General features: G+C 42.3%; 1 protein-coding gene across 3 annotated transcripts in view; it reads left to right on the top strand.

Annotated features, from left to right (window-relative positions):
• pdzd2 (PDZ domain containing 2) overlaps window positions 1-16,543 on the top strand; it is a 137,251-nt gene that overhangs the window by 13,144 nt on the left and 107,564 nt on the right. For all 3 annotated transcript variants that reach the window (XM_028033646.1, XM_028033644.1, XM_028033643.1), the window contains one exon: window positions 1,126-1,473. In XM_028033646.1, the coding sequence (XP_027889447.1) occupies window positions 1,354-1,473 (120 nt within the window). In that variant the 5' untranslated portion in view covers window positions 1,126-1,353. The remainder of the gene's footprint in view (window positions 1-1,125; window positions 1,474-16,543) is intronic.

Here is a 16,543-nt window from a genome sequence, read left to right on the forward strand (position 1 = left end):
GACAATAAAAACAGGAGCTCATGTGAGAGCCGATCAGAATGCTCTGCAAATTGTTCGGAGGAAGAGTTGGCAGAGCGTTCTCCTTTTGCAAAAGCTCCACGTAAAATTCATATACGTTGTCTGTGGTTCTTTCTTTTATTTAGGTTCGAAAGGAAAATACCTATCACCAATACTTGCTGTTTGTTTTATTGTTTTTTACTCTTGCAATTACTCTTCTTACTTGGAATCTTTATATGTCTCTAAATCTCTAAATTAAATGTTTAGCCTATGTGTTGGCTGCTTGTGTGTGCCATTAAACTCAGAATTGAAACATTGACCTTGACAGGCTGCAACCAGGCCTGATATTGTTGTCTTCTGGTATTTCAAAGATGTTCACACCAACAGAGAAGGCAATTTCCTTTTATCCTCTGTCTGCATCTTATCCACTTATGTATTATGCATTTCCAGGTACATAGAGCCATTTCATAGCACAATCAAGTAACTATGTTACCTTCAGTTGTTATAAAAATACAGTATATATCAAAAATAACTTACAAGAAATTTTAGTTTGTATTATAGCTGTATTTGACACCTTGAAATTGACTTGTCTTTTTAACAACCGACCTACCCTTTCCAACATTCTCCCTTCTGCATGTATCATAACAATGCTTCTTCATGCCATTCATTGATGCCATTTACAACAGTTCTGAGGAGTGTTGCAATTTGTATGATTAACTCAACTTCCACCAGGTGTTTGCTAGTTGCTACTGCAAGTCTAGAGGAGCTGTGTGGAGTAATCACAGGACAAGGGTGACCTGTGGAAGGAAGGCTTAACTGGAGACTGAAGCTTTTGGTAAAAAGGAGGCACATTGGCAATGGGAGAGTCAAGGATTTCTCAAACATGCATGAAAGAATCAAAGCAACACTGCAGATACGTGGTTGATGAGGAAATAACGTAACATGAGATAAACTTCAAAAAACTTGAATTTGGGTAATGAAGCCGTCAATGAACATAATCAGCAGGTTGTACAAAATTGAGTGAAGCATTAAACCAATTTATAATTTTTTAAAAATGTTTATTTGCATGCCATCTTTTGTTTCCTGCTACAATGTAACAAGTTTTCTACGTTTATGTGTGTTTTCCAGGTGATAGTCTGATCCTCCAGAACCACTGTTAAACCACTGTGGACAGCAATACGACTTCTTCCCCTCCAGATCATGTTGGCAATTTTTTTTTAAGTCAACACACCTTCTGTTAAGTAATTGTTGCTCAGAACTGGATTTGGGAAGCTAAGGTTCCTGCTACTTTTCTGATGGTAGCAAGCATCATTGTTACTGTCGGTGAGGGATCTGCAGCAGGCTCAAAATGCCAGTATGCCTATTACTCAGGACAACGCCTTCAGCATTCTCCTGCTGCTGGAGGACTGGCACAGGGCTCAGATGGTGAGATCTAACAACCCTGACAACATAAAAGAAGACAGTTTGGAATACAAGGTACTTCACTGCTCTCACCCACTATTTTCACTTTTTACTGCAAATCTCCACTCACCTTTGCTTTCAACTAATAAATACTTTAAACACTCACCTTTGCTTTAAACTTTAAGCATTACACTAATTTCACCCGATTCTTTACATTTCAGAACTGCAGATTTCACATTGTGGTGACAATCATGTGGAAAACTTTGATTGCTTTTCTATTTTCTTAATAGGATTTGCTATCAGATTAGTTTGTAAATCTTCGTCTGTCAAAACTGATATTCACAATATTCGGGAATTGTAGCACTTATGTCTCTGGTTATAACCTTGATAAAAACAGATTCTAATAATAAACCCTTTAGATGTTGAGAGTAAATACAAAACATATTTAAATAGTCTTCATTTCATGGTTTTAAAATTTTTTCTACCAGTATTCATCCAGTTTTATTGGGATACTAAAAAAATGTTTCATTTGTAAAGTAAGCAGTAGTATTATGTCAGCAGTAGCTTTAAGGCATAAAAAATTTCTTTGTTTTCATCTTTCATTTTATTTTTTATGTTCAGTCCAAATACATGACCAAATTTATAGCATCATAAGACTCTAAACTCAAAGAATAAATACTGCAGATGTACTAAGACCAGCGAACTAATGAAGAATCTATTTAATTTTATCTTGTCTAAACTCATTTGCCTGCATGTTTTACTTCTAATCCTGAAATATAAGTTTACCAAAAAAGCTTTAATTGACTACCAGTTGTTACTTTTAATTCCTTAACCCGCACCACGCCTGTGTGCCTTTTTTCCATTGTATTTTCTGGGGGTGTGATTTACGGGTTAAAACTCTGACGGTGTTCATTAAGATGCTTTTATATATCAGCCTAGAGCCACTTTCCCCCTCCTACCTTTTGATTGACACCGCATTCGACCAATAATGTTATGAAATGGCTTTTTCCGAGCCAATACTATCCAGACAGCGACTTTAGCTCGTTTTGACATGCCTGTATTCTTTCTGGAATACTTCTGACTGGTCAACTCGGAAACTAAATCTAAAGCCACCGATGTGTAGCCAACACGTGTCCTGTCATAAGGATATAAGGCATTTTGGGGTTTGTTTTGGCATGAATCCACCAGCTACATGGGTAACCATGCGTAATCTGTGCGCCTTTGCTGTGTCAAAGTCAGGTTCTGTGCGGCCTCATGTGTAACAGTGTTTACAGGACTTTTTGTCACCAACGGAGAGCCACAAAGAGTCACATTGTCAGAACGTGTCAAAACTGGATGTATTTCTTCAGCAGAACTTCACAACTCACAAGAGTGGATGATTATGGCCGTAAGAGTGCTGACAAGTTTTGGATTTGAGAATACCGGAAACCTTTAGTCGTCCACTGCTACAGTCAGAGCAAGGTGGGGTAAAGCATACTGAAGAGTGAGAATGGGGGCTGAGGGAATGGACCTTACCAGAGGGGCTGCGTTTCATTGGCTGATGCCCATTCTACGTGGTCACGTGCGTGGCTGTCTCACAAACACGTTAGCCAAGTACAGCATAATGGCAGAACTGATACAACTTCTACACCTTGAAGCCTGTCTGCTACACAGTCTTACGTTAGAGAGGCGATATAGGCCACCTTCTGTCAAATTTTAATCGGAGTTTGATGGATGAGTGATTAATGACCCTAATTAAATGATTTTGATTTCCGGTCACAGGATGCCCCTCCCCCACCTTTCCCAGATCAGTTTTTCCCACGCCTTCAGACCTGTATGAGTTTTAAGAATAATACAATTAAAGTATGAAAAACAATAAGTGTTAGATAATTGAGAATAATATACAATATAGTATATTTAAATAGGATGTTGTAGTTACCTCTGGTTTTAAACGGAATATCCTCCTGAGACACTGCGGAAACGGGGAAGGGCTCTGCGAGGCAGGTTAAAAAAATCCTAGTTGGGTGATTCTCATGACCTTTGGGGTCAAAACACATGTTGTGCAAGGAAACTCTATGTCACTGACATCCTCTGGCAAAGAATCGATAACAATGATGGTCAGTCTCTGGTTTTAAAACGGAATATCTTCCTGATCGGGTCTGCTATCAGCTCTTGGAATCTGCATCCAAGTACAGCTAGTCAATCAACCATCGCTGTGTTCAGGTAAGCACTGATTAATAATCGAGAAATAAATATCAAGCCTGGAAACTTGATATCATAACAGGCTGAATGTTATGGTTTTAACGTAATCTTTGCTCGTCTTGCGGGGCGCAGGCGGTTGTCACGGTAACAGGTGTGCTTAAACTATAAAGAGAGAGAGTAAAAAGGTACAAGTGGTTTTGAGTTGATCACCTGTTCAGGTTATTTTACCTTTGTTTACCTTTGCTGTGGCGCATTACAGCCGCTGTAGTTTCTAAACGTAGGACTAATTACCTTGTTCGCTTGTGCGTATATGTCATTCACAACAAACATCAAATAGAACAAATATTTCATAAAATTTTAACAAACAAATGGCTTCTACCGTGGTAATTATGTGAAATTAAATTAATTATACCCCAGCTTCTGAAAATTTGCCTTTACCTTTACAGAGCTCTTTGGTTCCTCCTATCAGTCTGTAGCTTCTTATATTGAGGTCATCAAACCAAATTTCAGATCTACCATAACTGACTGACACCTGCTGGCCTCAGGTTTGCAACCAGCTTGTGACTGAGAAACCAGTAACCTCCTCCCAGATGATGACATGAACTTGTTAGTTCCTCTGTCCATTGTAGTAGCTGATATATTGTGAAAATCCGGTAGAAATTGACACTAATCGAGTCATATTTACATAGAAACAACGACCTGGGAGGCTTTGCTTGTGAGACTTGTGGTCACGTGGGTCGGTTGTGGGCGGAGCTTGGTAAGGTCGGCGCGGATGAAAGGGGTTCGAAGAAGGAGAGAAGGTGGGGGGGCGGGGAAGTTAGGACAATTCCAAGGGCTCCTGACCAACAGGGGGCCCTATACAATTTCAAATGTTTTTTTTCATAGAAATTAAATAAAATGGGGCCCCTGTCAATTACAAAACTTATCATATTGTGTTTTCTAAAATTGTCTTTATCAGTAAAAATTAAATGTTACCACTCCCAGACCAAAAAGCACACATCCATATTTGCACTGAACCCTCCCCTGGATCTTCATGAAATGGTTCGTTCCTGCTTAGCGCGCTTGACGGTGACAGTGTTCAGCGTTTCAGTAGAACGACTGTTATTCTAGTTATTTTGCTACTAAAAAAAATTAGAGAATCAGGTTTTCAAAAAAAATTGAGATAAGAGAGAGAAAAAGACAAGAGTGTAAATTTTTAACCCAGTTTTTCTCCAAGGTGAGTAGACTGTGTTAGATTATCAACCATTCAGCACAGTTAGCTTAGCTACAGACTACTGTTTGCTTCCATTTCACTAGCATTTAATGAATTAAGGAAAAAAATTACCAAGATATTCATATATTTAACTTGTCCCTGTGCCTTTTACCACTCTTAACAGATGAGTCAGTCAGCAGCAGCTCTAATCCACGTCCCTCCTGACCTTCCCTCTCCAAAGTGAAATTAAAGCTGCAGTATGTAACTTTAAAAAAAAATTTTTTTTTACATATTTGTTAAAACTGTCATTATATTGTGACAGTACGGCACGAGAGATAATCTGTGAAAAATCACTTTCCTCTACCTTCTTCCAGCGCTATCTAGAAACAACCAATCAGTGGCAGGAGATTTTTAGTGCTGTCAATCACAATCTTATCTGGCTGCTCATCCTCCCTCCCTTTGCTCTGTGTTATACTGTAGTTAGACTGGGGGGCTAAGTGGACTGGGTAACATTAGAAGGGGGGGAGAGGTAAAGGAGAGTTGGTGGAGGGGTTAGAGTGCTGGGGGGGTAGATGGACGGACGGATGGGGGCAGGGGTGGACAAAAAGGGGGAGGAGTATGCTAACCTCCCCAGATATGCTATTTTATTTATAGAATTATAAGTAATTTCCACTATCAGTAACGTTGTGTCTACCAGAGGATTCCTCTGGTCATTATCTTTCATTAGAGCCCTCACTGATGACTGTATGTTGACGCACTGGGGAGTTACAGTCATTTGAAGTTTGTATATCAGATGTTGTCCAAGTGTGCCATTTGGAGACTCCTAATGGAGACACCACATGGAAACTCCAAATGGCACACTTGGACAACACCCGTACATCCTCATAAATAAATATGTCCAAAATGACATTTATTTTTTGTGCTATTTTGATTACCGTATTTTCCGCACTATAAGGCGCACCTAAAACACTTCAATTTTCTCAAAAGCCGACATTGCGCCTTATAATCCGGTGCGCCTTATATATGGACCAATATTGAGCCACAACAGGTCTCGCAACTACGGTAAGCAGCCGCCGACTTCATTTTAACCCGTAGAAGAAGAAGCGCGCGGTGCATGCTGAGATATATGGCTGCGTGAAGCGTGCCGTTTCATTTCTATTTGTGTGTTTGTGTAAAGAGCCAGAATGGCTCCTATTAAGAGACACACTTACGACGCAGAGTTTAAACTCAAGGCGATCAGTCACGCAGTAGAACACGGGAATAGAGCAGCAGCGAGAGAATTTAACATTAACGAATCAATGGTGCGAAAGTAGAGGAAGCAACATGATGACCTGCGCCAAGTAAAGAAGACCAAACAGAGTTTCCGAGGGAACCAAAGCGAGATGGCTACAGTTGGAGGACAAACTCGAACAGTGGGTTGTTGAACAGAGAGCAGCAAGTAGAAGTGTCAGTACAATCACTATTCGAATGAAGGCAACAGCGCTAGCACTCGAACTTATCAATGAATTTAGAGGCGGTCCTTCTTGGTGCTTTCGGTTTATGAAAAGATGTAATCTCTCCATCCGCACACGAACGAATACCACGTCACTTACTTTACCTCGGGGAAAATAATAAAACAGCCGTTTATTCATTTTGGGAATGAACAGAGTTTTCAGAACGCTGGTTTGTAATTTATTAATAAAGTTTGACTGACCTAACTGTTTTGTTGACATTCCCTTTAGCGCAGCTCCATCTAATGGATGCATAACGTAACCCCAGCCTCTACTGTAGCACCTATTCTATGCGCCTTATAATGCGGTGCGCCTTATATATGAAAAAAGTTTTAAAATAGGCCATTCATTGAAGGTGCACCTTATAATGCGGTGCGCCTTATAGTGTGGAAAATACGGTAATCTTGAAATCCACGAGCAGAATACTTTATTCTACAGATTTATTGTATTTCCCAGTCCATACATTCAACACTCAATGTGCATTTACAAGAAATAAAAATGAAAAATCTTGGTGAAGCAAAATGTTTCAATTTCTTTTGTGTTACAAACATAATAGCTACAAACTACTTACAGTTAAAGTATTTTGACTGCAAAAATAGGAAATTTAGCTTGTCAAGAGGCCAAGCTTTTGCAAGTACTCCAAATTGTTCAAGAACAGCATCTGATTTAATTTGGGTTTACCTTTTCAGGCGTTTTTGGTGATTTTTGGGGTGAGGGTTAAGTGGTTAAATAAACATCAGTTAGAGTGTAACAAAGACTGGGAAGTCAAATGGAAGAATCTTTCTGAGATCTGTCATCAAATGGGAGGAAAAGCAACGCTGAGACTGAAACAAGGTTGTCAAGATACAGACATTTGTATTCTAATACCAATACTATGAGTACTCTACTATTTTCATACCAACCCAAAACATTTTTTGAAGGGTTTTCTCTAGTTAACAGCAAAGATATGATTAAATAAAATATGTATTTACGGTGGCTGTGAGATGCAAACCACTTCAGCAAATCGAAAGCACAAATACAAATTACAAAAACACAACAAGTTCGGTGACTGGGCCTTCTGAGACATCTGGCTACCCACAAGTTAAAGCGAATGATAAAAATGATCTAACAGTGTAATACATCCCTGGTTCATTCACAATCAGAAAAAAATACACATCTTCACCATATCGGGGCATTGACTTGGCATCTTAACACAGACATTGTGGAGATAAGCTCAAACAAAAGTCTGTTTTGTCTTGTTTGAACAAAACAGACTCTTGTTTTGTTTAAACAGAAGTCTGAACTAAAACAGCTCCAGCTTTGATCTTTATGGACCTGTCCTGACGAAATCTCCCGGTCTCCGCGCTGCTCTCTGGATTGATGTACTTTCAGTCCTCTTCAGGTTCGCTGTTATATCAAACAGATTATTTTAATCTACATAAATTATAAGAAACATCTTACAGTAAGGTACGTCAGTACCTTAAAGTAACCATGTTTGACCACAGACAAACAGCGACTTGTCTTGCCAACTTCGAGGTAACCATGGCAACAATAAACAAACGGCAAAAGCGCCCGTTACAGGTTTCTCATTCCCTCTCCCTCTTTAGTAAAATGACACAGTATAAAAAAGCTAGCTAAACTAAGAAAATAATCAGAGTAGTTAACCGAGCCAATTTAGTTACAAAAGAAATATTTCTTGGTTGTTTAGAAGTTTGTTTCACCACGGAAATGCACAGTACTGGCCACAAAGTCAAGAAATTCTGCTCGTAAATTTACGATATTATTATCTTTAATTCTTACCTGTGAAAGGTAAAGGCAATGGGTGCACTTTGTACTGTAAAATGGTAGAAACTAGTCCACGCAGCACCTTCTCTCCACTGCCACTTTCACGATAACGGCGACGCATCCCTGCTGTAGTTTAGAAAATTAAGCTGTAACAATAATAGCTCTCTTTCTAAGTTAACCAGAAGAAAAGTTATGCAAGGATCTGAAATGATATTCAATTTAATAATAAAGAGGTAGGCTCACAAACACAATTATAAAAACGTCTGTGCTCCAGTTTTTAATTTATGTATTCATCTTCAGTCAATTTAATAGATGAACTCTGACCTTTCCAAGCCATTTATAGCTCTTGTGTCCATATTAGCAACAGGATTTGACACCTTCGTTTGTCACACACAGAAGCACATCTACCATTTGTTGAGACTGGGATGATATTAAATTTATTTTCTGGTTTGTCTGCAAAGCTACTTTAAACATCACAGACAGTGCAGCTGCCTGCAGTGGTCAGTCTATCCGCTCACCTGTATAAATACTCCCGCCGTTTGCTCTGAACCTTGGCTCTTTGTGGGAATTTTCTGTTTGTCTGCCTCTTCCATCATCATCCACTAGAGCAGGGGTGGGCAATCCTGGTCCTCGAGGGCCGGTGTCCTGCAACTCTTGCAAGTCTCCCTGGTCCAACACACTTGAATCCAGCAGCTGAATCACCTCCCAAGTGCAGTCAGGTTCTCCAGAGTCCTGCTAATGACCTCATTATTTGACTCAGGTGTGTTGAAGTGGAGATGCATCTAAAAGTTGCAGGAGTCCGGCCCTCGAGGCCTGGAGTTGCCCACCCCTGCACTAGAGGGTGCCAAGAGGCTGCACTTTCCACTTTCCCTGCTGTCTGGATCCAGCGCACCTATGATCAATTACATCATCATCTAGAAGTATATGAGGAGCGGGCTGCCAGCACTTTAGCGCATGAGTGCTTGCCAGTTATGGTACTCTGTGACCCTCCAAGCAAGCTCTCTGAGTAATTTCTAAGAAAACTTCAAGTAACACTTTTCTGTTGCCTCCTGCCCAGGTGTTTTCCTGTGACGCCTCGGCTCAACCCCTGTGTAGCCCGAGTTCCCGACTTTCTGGTTTTCCCCTAGTGACGCCATGGATGTTATCCACTGGTTGCCCAAGTCCCTCTCCACCTCCATTGAAGGATCATTAACGGCTACTGGTTTTACAGCTGGCAGACTGATTGCTCCTCACCTCCTCTCAAGAACTTACCTGTCCGCCCTCCTCCACAAGCCTCTTCCATTCACCTTCAAACAACACTCCATCTGGACTAAACACTGGTACCTGGGTCACCTCAAGAACCCTTCAGGCACTCCCCCCTGGCGGAAATTCGTCATCACTCAAGATAATTCCATTTTCCTCTGAAGTTCCACTTATCCGACTCACCTTGAACTCACAATCACTCTCCCACTATCTTTGTAGTGCAGATGACCCCGGCTTCCATCTTCAGGACAAGAACCATACAATCTCATTTCTTCATTGTTAAAATAAACTTAATTTATCTGATTTTCTGTTCTCCTGAGTGTGTTTTGTATGTGGGCAAAGAGATTTGAACCCAACATGACAAGTGTTGCACACTCGAACAAAAATGATGTCGAGACATGCGGTTGTTTTAAATTTTCTTTACTTTCCTTTTTTTCTTGAAACACGAACAACATCCATAATCCAATGTGCATCACACTCAGGCTGCTATCTCCTATTCGGCTTCTTCAACACCGCATACTTTTAGGACCCAAGGCTGCCCTACACGCCTGTTCAAAATGATACTTTTCTAAACTCCTTTCACTCTCAGCCAGAATAGTTATCTACGTATATATGAATGCACAGCTTCACATGGACAATGAATCACAGTGTTTTTCAATAACAAAACAAAGCAAAATATTCATAGGAACAAGAATAGAATCCTTTTAATGGAAGGGGGGTCCTTGATCTAAAGTTCCCAGCAACTGGTCCTCCACACTCTCCCCCTCAAAAATAAATGTCATCCCGACATAGTGACATCTCTGGAGTAACTGAGGCTTCAGCTGGTATGGAGACAAGTTTGGAAGACAGTCTCTTGGCACACTGTTCTGTATGACACAGTTCTTAACATGGCATCTATCCCCCTCTTCATGTCATGTTGAAAACATAGATATTACTGGCCAGGTATTATCTGTATGGTCACTCTGCCATCTCTGCAGGTTGTGTATCTCAGATTGTAAAGTTTGACTTTAAGGTCCTGCCCCATAACCCTTTATTCAGACCCACTTATGCTACTATATGCTCTACATATATCAGTCTAAATCAACACAATAGTGGTCCCAACTCCAGATGTGCACTAATCAGCTATTATTATACTTAAAGCTTCTGATTCTAATCCCCCCTGTCCTGCCTAGCTACCTAACTTATGTACCATAACCTGAACATATAATGGAACAATGTAACCTAACCCCAATATCCACTGAACATTACTTGTGCCTAACCATAAGTGTTGGTTGGCCTAGCCTGCTGTATGTGAGTGTCCTGGGTGGATTTCGTTGTCTAGAAGGATACTGTCTTGAAATGGGTTCCAGCCCTCTCTCGTCTGCTTCATCAGATGACACCGCCTCGCCAGAATCTTGTTCTTCTGCTTCATCAGACGACACCGCCTCGCCAAAATCTTGTTTGTCTGCTTCATTAGATGGTGCTGCTTCCGCAGGATCTTGTCCATCTGCTTTATCAGACGATGAGTGCTCCTCTGTTGCCATTTCTTCTTCCTCTCCGTCCACTTCTCCTTCCTGCTCCATCTCTGATCCTTCAGTCACTTGAGCATCCTCTGCATCCCTCCTCAGCTGACCTTCAACTTGTTCAGGTTGCACTCTTGGATGGGTGATGGACCTCCAGTTGTCTTCGTCATCAGAACTGCTGTCACCATTCTTGTCAACACCATCTCCTTGCTTCCTTCTGTTTCTACTCTGCTGTTGCCTTTTCCTGTCCATCATGTTCTTCGCATCTTTCTCTGTTTCAGCAGTCAGAAAATCACAAGGCAATAGTAAGTTTCTATGCAAAACTCTGATCTTCCCTGTGCCTTTTTCAGGATGTACCGCATAAACAGGGCTGTCCTTGTGTTTCCTTTCAGTGACTATGTAGACCTTGTCCTCCCAGTATGACCTGAGTTTTCCTGGTCCTCCTCTCTCCTCGAAATTCCGCACTAAGACCCTAGATCCTGGGTGCAGTTCCACTCCATGAATTCTCCGATCATACTCCGTCTTTGCCCTGTTTCGCTCCTTATGTGCTGTCTCAGATGCCAACTTGTAAGCTTCTTGCATCCTTTTTCTCCACTTACTGGCATAATCACTGTGGGAGGTGCTCTGATCAATTGGAGTTAACCCAAACATCATGTCCACTGGCAGCCGGGGACTCCTGCCATAAAGAAGGTAGTAAGGTGCATATCCGGTTGCTTCGCTGCGCGTACAATTATACGCATGCACTACTTTGGGCAGGGAGCTCTTCCAATCTGACTTTTCTTTTTCTGTCAGGTTTCTGAGCATTGAAAGAAGTGTTCGATTAAATCTTTCTGCTTGACCATTTCCAGCTGCATGGTAGGGAGTTGTACGGGAACCTTGGATGCCACAATACTTTTCCAGCTTAGAAAACAGCTTGTTTTCGAATTCTTTACCCTGATCGTGATGAAGTTTAGCTGGAAATCCAAACTTTAGGGCAAAGTCTCCGAAGATCTTTTCTGCAGCAGTTTTTGCTGATTTGTTCGTGCATGCATATGCTTGAGCAAAGCGTGTAAAATGGTCTATGACAACAAGGATGTATTCATATCCTCCTTTACAACGCTCCAAATGAAGGAAGTCAATGGAGACCATCTCGAATGGGTGAGTGGTAACAATATTGACCAGTGGTGCTCTTGTTATCCTGTTTGGATGCTTCCGCTTCAGGCAACTACAAACCTTTGTCACATGATGTTCCACATCCCTTTTCATATATGGCCAGTAAAATCGGTCACGGATTAAGTTCAATGTTCTTTCCACACCAAGGTGTCCCATTTCCTCATGCAGTTCTTTATATATTAGCTGGTGGAACACCTTGGGCAGCACAAGTTGAACTCGATTGGAGGACTTGGAGGACTTCCTAAAAAGAATGCCATCTTCATTGACACACAGTTTGTTTCTTTCTCTAGAGAATACAGAGATGCCGTCACGCCAATTTCTTTTGGCATGCTGGGGCCACTGTTTTCTCATCACAAACTCACGCACCTTTCCAATCATCGAATCCTCTTCCTGTGCTTTTCTGAGGTCCTCTGCTGATATTTTAGCCACTGATGGTGCTGTGTTCCTGTTCTTCATCATTGCAGGCTGCCATTATGACTGCAGGACACAGCCACGGCCCTTGATCATGGGATGTTAGCTGGACTGATTGTGTGCCAGATGAAATTACCTCTGGCTCCATCTCCTGGACGCATGTCCGCATGTACTCCTCCATGTCCAGGGGCATCCTAGACAGCCCGTCTGCATCCCCATTAACTTTCCCCGGTCGATACTTGATGGAGAAGTTAAAGTCTGCTAATTCGGCTATCCAGCGGTGTGTGGTGGCATTTAGCTTGGCTGATGTTAAAACATAGGTTAAAGGGTTATTATCTGTATAGACGACAAAAGAGGGTGCATAATAAAGGTACTCTCTGAATCGTTCACAGATTGCCCACTTCATTGCTAAGAACTCTAACTTCCCAGAATGGAGGTGCTAATTATTTTCTGGGGAAGTTAATGTTCTTGACCCATAACCTATGACCACAAGTTTGCCTTGTTGTCTCTGGTACAATACTGCACCGAGGCCTTCTTGCGAAGCATCACAGTTCAATACAAATGGTTTCTCAAAGTCAGGGTAACCTAACAGAGGAGGAGACACCAAATACTCCAACAGCTGGCAGAGAACATCCTTATGATGTTCTGTCCATACGATTGGATGGCTTGAGGGAAGCTGGTCTGAGCTTTTGTGTTTCCCCTTGTTTGTTTTTGACCCTCCTCCTTTCACTACCTTTCCAGGTTTCTTTTCTGTGGACAGCAGCCTGTACAGGGGTTGAGCAGTGCGTGAGAAGTTGGGAATATATGGACGATAGTATGTTAGAAAGCCCAACATTTTCCTCAAATCACCCACCGTTTTTGGTATGCGGTCTTTGAGTGCTTGTACTGGTGCGATCTCAGCAGGATCCATGCAGTAGCCATCCTTGGATACAATCTTTCCCAGAAACGTCACCTTGTCTCTGAAGATTTCACATTTTCTTGGTGTTAGTTTCACTCCATGAGTCTGATAACGACGCAGCACCTCTCTCATATCGTGTAGGTGATTCTCAAATGACTGGCTGTGGACTAGATTGTCATCCAAATATGGCTGCGATGTTTCATCCCTAATAACTGCGAGGCACTCCTCCATACTGCGCTGGAACTCTGCTGGAGCTGAGGACAGGCCAAAGGGAATCCTGATCCACTCATATAAACCCCAAGGTGTTATGAATGCGGTCAGTGGTCTGCTACTCTCCTCCAGGAAACCCTGATGGTATGCCTTGCCCTGGTCCAAGACAGAGAACCATGCACTTCCACTCAGGTTATTAAGCATATCCTGTACTCGAGGGATGGAATGACGGTCCGGAATGGATTTCCGGTTCAGCTCACGATAATCCACACACAAGCGGAGGCTCCCATCCTTCTTGCGCACACAAACTATGGGTGAAGAATATGGAGATCGGGACTTTTGAATCCAACCTCTGTTCAGTAGGTCTTCCAGATATTCCTTCACCTCCTTAAGAAGCGGTTTGGGGACAGATGTGTAAGTCCGCCTTACTGGGGTTGTGTCGCTCAGCCTGATTTTAAGCTGCAGGGATGGGATGCACCCCACATCATGCTCATCCTTAGAAAATGCATTGCACTCCTCATTAAGCATCCTTCTTACATCATCTTGCTGCTCAGGAGTCAGGTGGTCAATGGACACTGGGGGGTCCCACAGATCAAATTTGGATGCCTCAGACTCTTCATATTCTCTATGTGGTTCATCAGAAGCTGGACGGTTGCGGTCACTGGCAAGTGAGATGATCTCTGTTTTCTTTTCACTTGCACCCACAGGTCTGGCTTCTACTGGATAAACTGCTTTAATCTGCTGTAAGTATCCCAGTACAGTGCGGGGTATCAAAGTAATGTCTGAATGGCTGTCGTTTGTGAGTGGGATTGATACTGCTGACCAGTTTCCCTTTTTCAGGCAGACCACTGTTTTTAAGATGTTCAAGCCCTCAGGCCATTTTGGGACCACCTCGGGCTCAAACAGTACTTCCTGTCTTTTTGAGAGAGGACCAATCCGCACACTACACTTCACCTCTCTGGTCTGACCCGCCGGAATCACTGTTTTTAGATGTCCTATTTTCACCATGGTTTCTTCATTATTTTGGTGAGCTGTTTTTACTAAGTGAATTAACACATCTGCCTTTTTGCAGTCGAATGAGAAAGCCTCTTTTACTGCTATGGATGTGACACCGGGGTGGTGCTCCATGCCATTCTTTACTAAATGTTCAATGACATTGTAGCCAATTATTGGTGGCTCAGCCACTCCAGGCTTATTAGAGACAAGCACTGGCACAATCAGTTCTGGATTCAGGCCTCCCTTTGATCCCAGTTTGAATTTTACCTCAACCCAACCTGCAAAGGGAATGGGAGTCTGGTTTGCTGCTTTCCCAACCAAAGTCTCTCCCTCCTCTAGGAGCTCACCTGTGCTGCGTAACTTGATGTGGGGAAGCTGGGATCTCCTCAAGCTTTCATTTATGATGGTGACCTGTGAGCCGGTGTTCCACAACGCCTTGGTTGGCACATCTTCAAAGAAGCAGTCCACCATGCACTTATTTCCTATCAGAGCCCTCAGCTTGGTGTGCTGATGTATGGAGAGGTGACTGGCATAAGTGGAACCTACGATTTTTTTTCTTTCTCACCCATTTCCACTTGTGCCTCCAGCTGCCTAATCCGTTCACAGAGCCGCTCATACACCTTTTCCTCAGCTTCTCCTTGGAGTACAGTGTGTTGTTGTGAATGTGTGGAGGTTTGTATGTTCGCATTCATGCCATCAGGTTTCACAGTCAACCTTTTTGGCTCCCTGCAGCCCCTGGAGAAATGTCCCAACTGTCCACACTTAAAACAATGCTCACATTGATCACTTATGTTGTGCTCTTCACATCCTTTGCATCCCCTTTTAACATTCCTTCTTGCTTGGTGAGTAGACTGAGAGCTGGTCATGCTTTTCTTCATTTCAGCAATCTCTTCTCTGAGCAGTCTTACTGTTTCACGCAGCTCTGACTCCCTTGAACTGATGGGCGCAGAGGTTTTACGGGTTTTCTGCTTCACCACTTCAGCTGACTGTTTTTGGATTGCCGAACTGGTTTTGTTGCCTGATCTGCATTTCTGTTTGTAGCTCGTTAATTTTTGGAATTTTGGTGTTGTAGCTTTTCTTCTGTTTGGACTGTCGTTCTGAATCCACACTTGCAGCCTTATTCATCTTTTCAATAAGAGTCTCATCGGTCACAGTTTGATCATCAAGGTAAGGCTTTAGCTGAAACTTTATGTTGTCACTCAACAGTCCAGTACTGACTGACCTCAGTACTGACAGAGCGCCGACCTCTGAATGAAGTCGGCGCTGTACAGTACAGTGCCGACTTCATTCATGAACAGTACAGCCTGTACTGTTCATCTGCATCGACTTCTCTTGAAGCAAGCAACAGCCTCTCTTTCAGTTCGATTGCCCTGAAGAGGAAGTTTTGGGGGGATTCACGACTGTCCCGTGTGATATTTATCAGTCTTTGATAGATATCAGTGGAGCTATCCTCTTTAAAATGTCGCTTTAAAATCACTTTGAGCTGGGGCAGGGTCAGATCACGTTTAATTTCAAGCATGTCCCGAATGCTTAAACCAGGGCTGATTGATTTTATTACAGCTTCTATTACTTCAGCATCACTGTGTCCTTTACTCAGGCCTTTCTCAATCTGATGCATTAAGTTGGTGTATGAGAGCCTGTCTTTCTGACCCTTCTCCCCTATCTGACCACATATTTTAAATTCCCTCTGTATGGTCACTTCTGGAAGCCTATTTGCTGTGGTTGGCATCACATTTTCAGTCACTGTTTTCTGAGGTTTACCATTTATACGTTCATTTAGCCTCCGTACTTCCTCTTGCAAAGCTTGGTTGTTAAGGTGGAGCTGCGAGCATTTTTCTGCCAAGTCTATTTGTTCAGTTACAGCCTGGGTGCTTTGTGACGTGTTACACGTTGCCTCCTCTTCAACAGTAACTTCAGAATGTTGTGATATCAGTTCAATTGATTTTAACAATCTCTGAAGATAGCACCTCGCCACCTCCTCTTCTTCATCATTTATCACAGCATCAACGGACTCTGTTATTAATCATATTAACGCTCGCCTCATTACAGAATGTCCGCTTTGGATTTTAGCTTCTGCACACACCTCTTTGAGCTGATCCAACTGCAG

The sequence above is a fragment of the Xiphophorus couchianus genome, chromosome 12, assembly GCF_001444195.1.
Source record: "Xiphophorus couchianus chromosome 12, X_couchianus-1.0, whole genome shotgun sequence".
NCBI classification, from domain to species: Eukaryota; Metazoa; Chordata; class Actinopteri; order Cyprinodontiformes; family Poeciliidae; genus Xiphophorus; species Xiphophorus couchianus.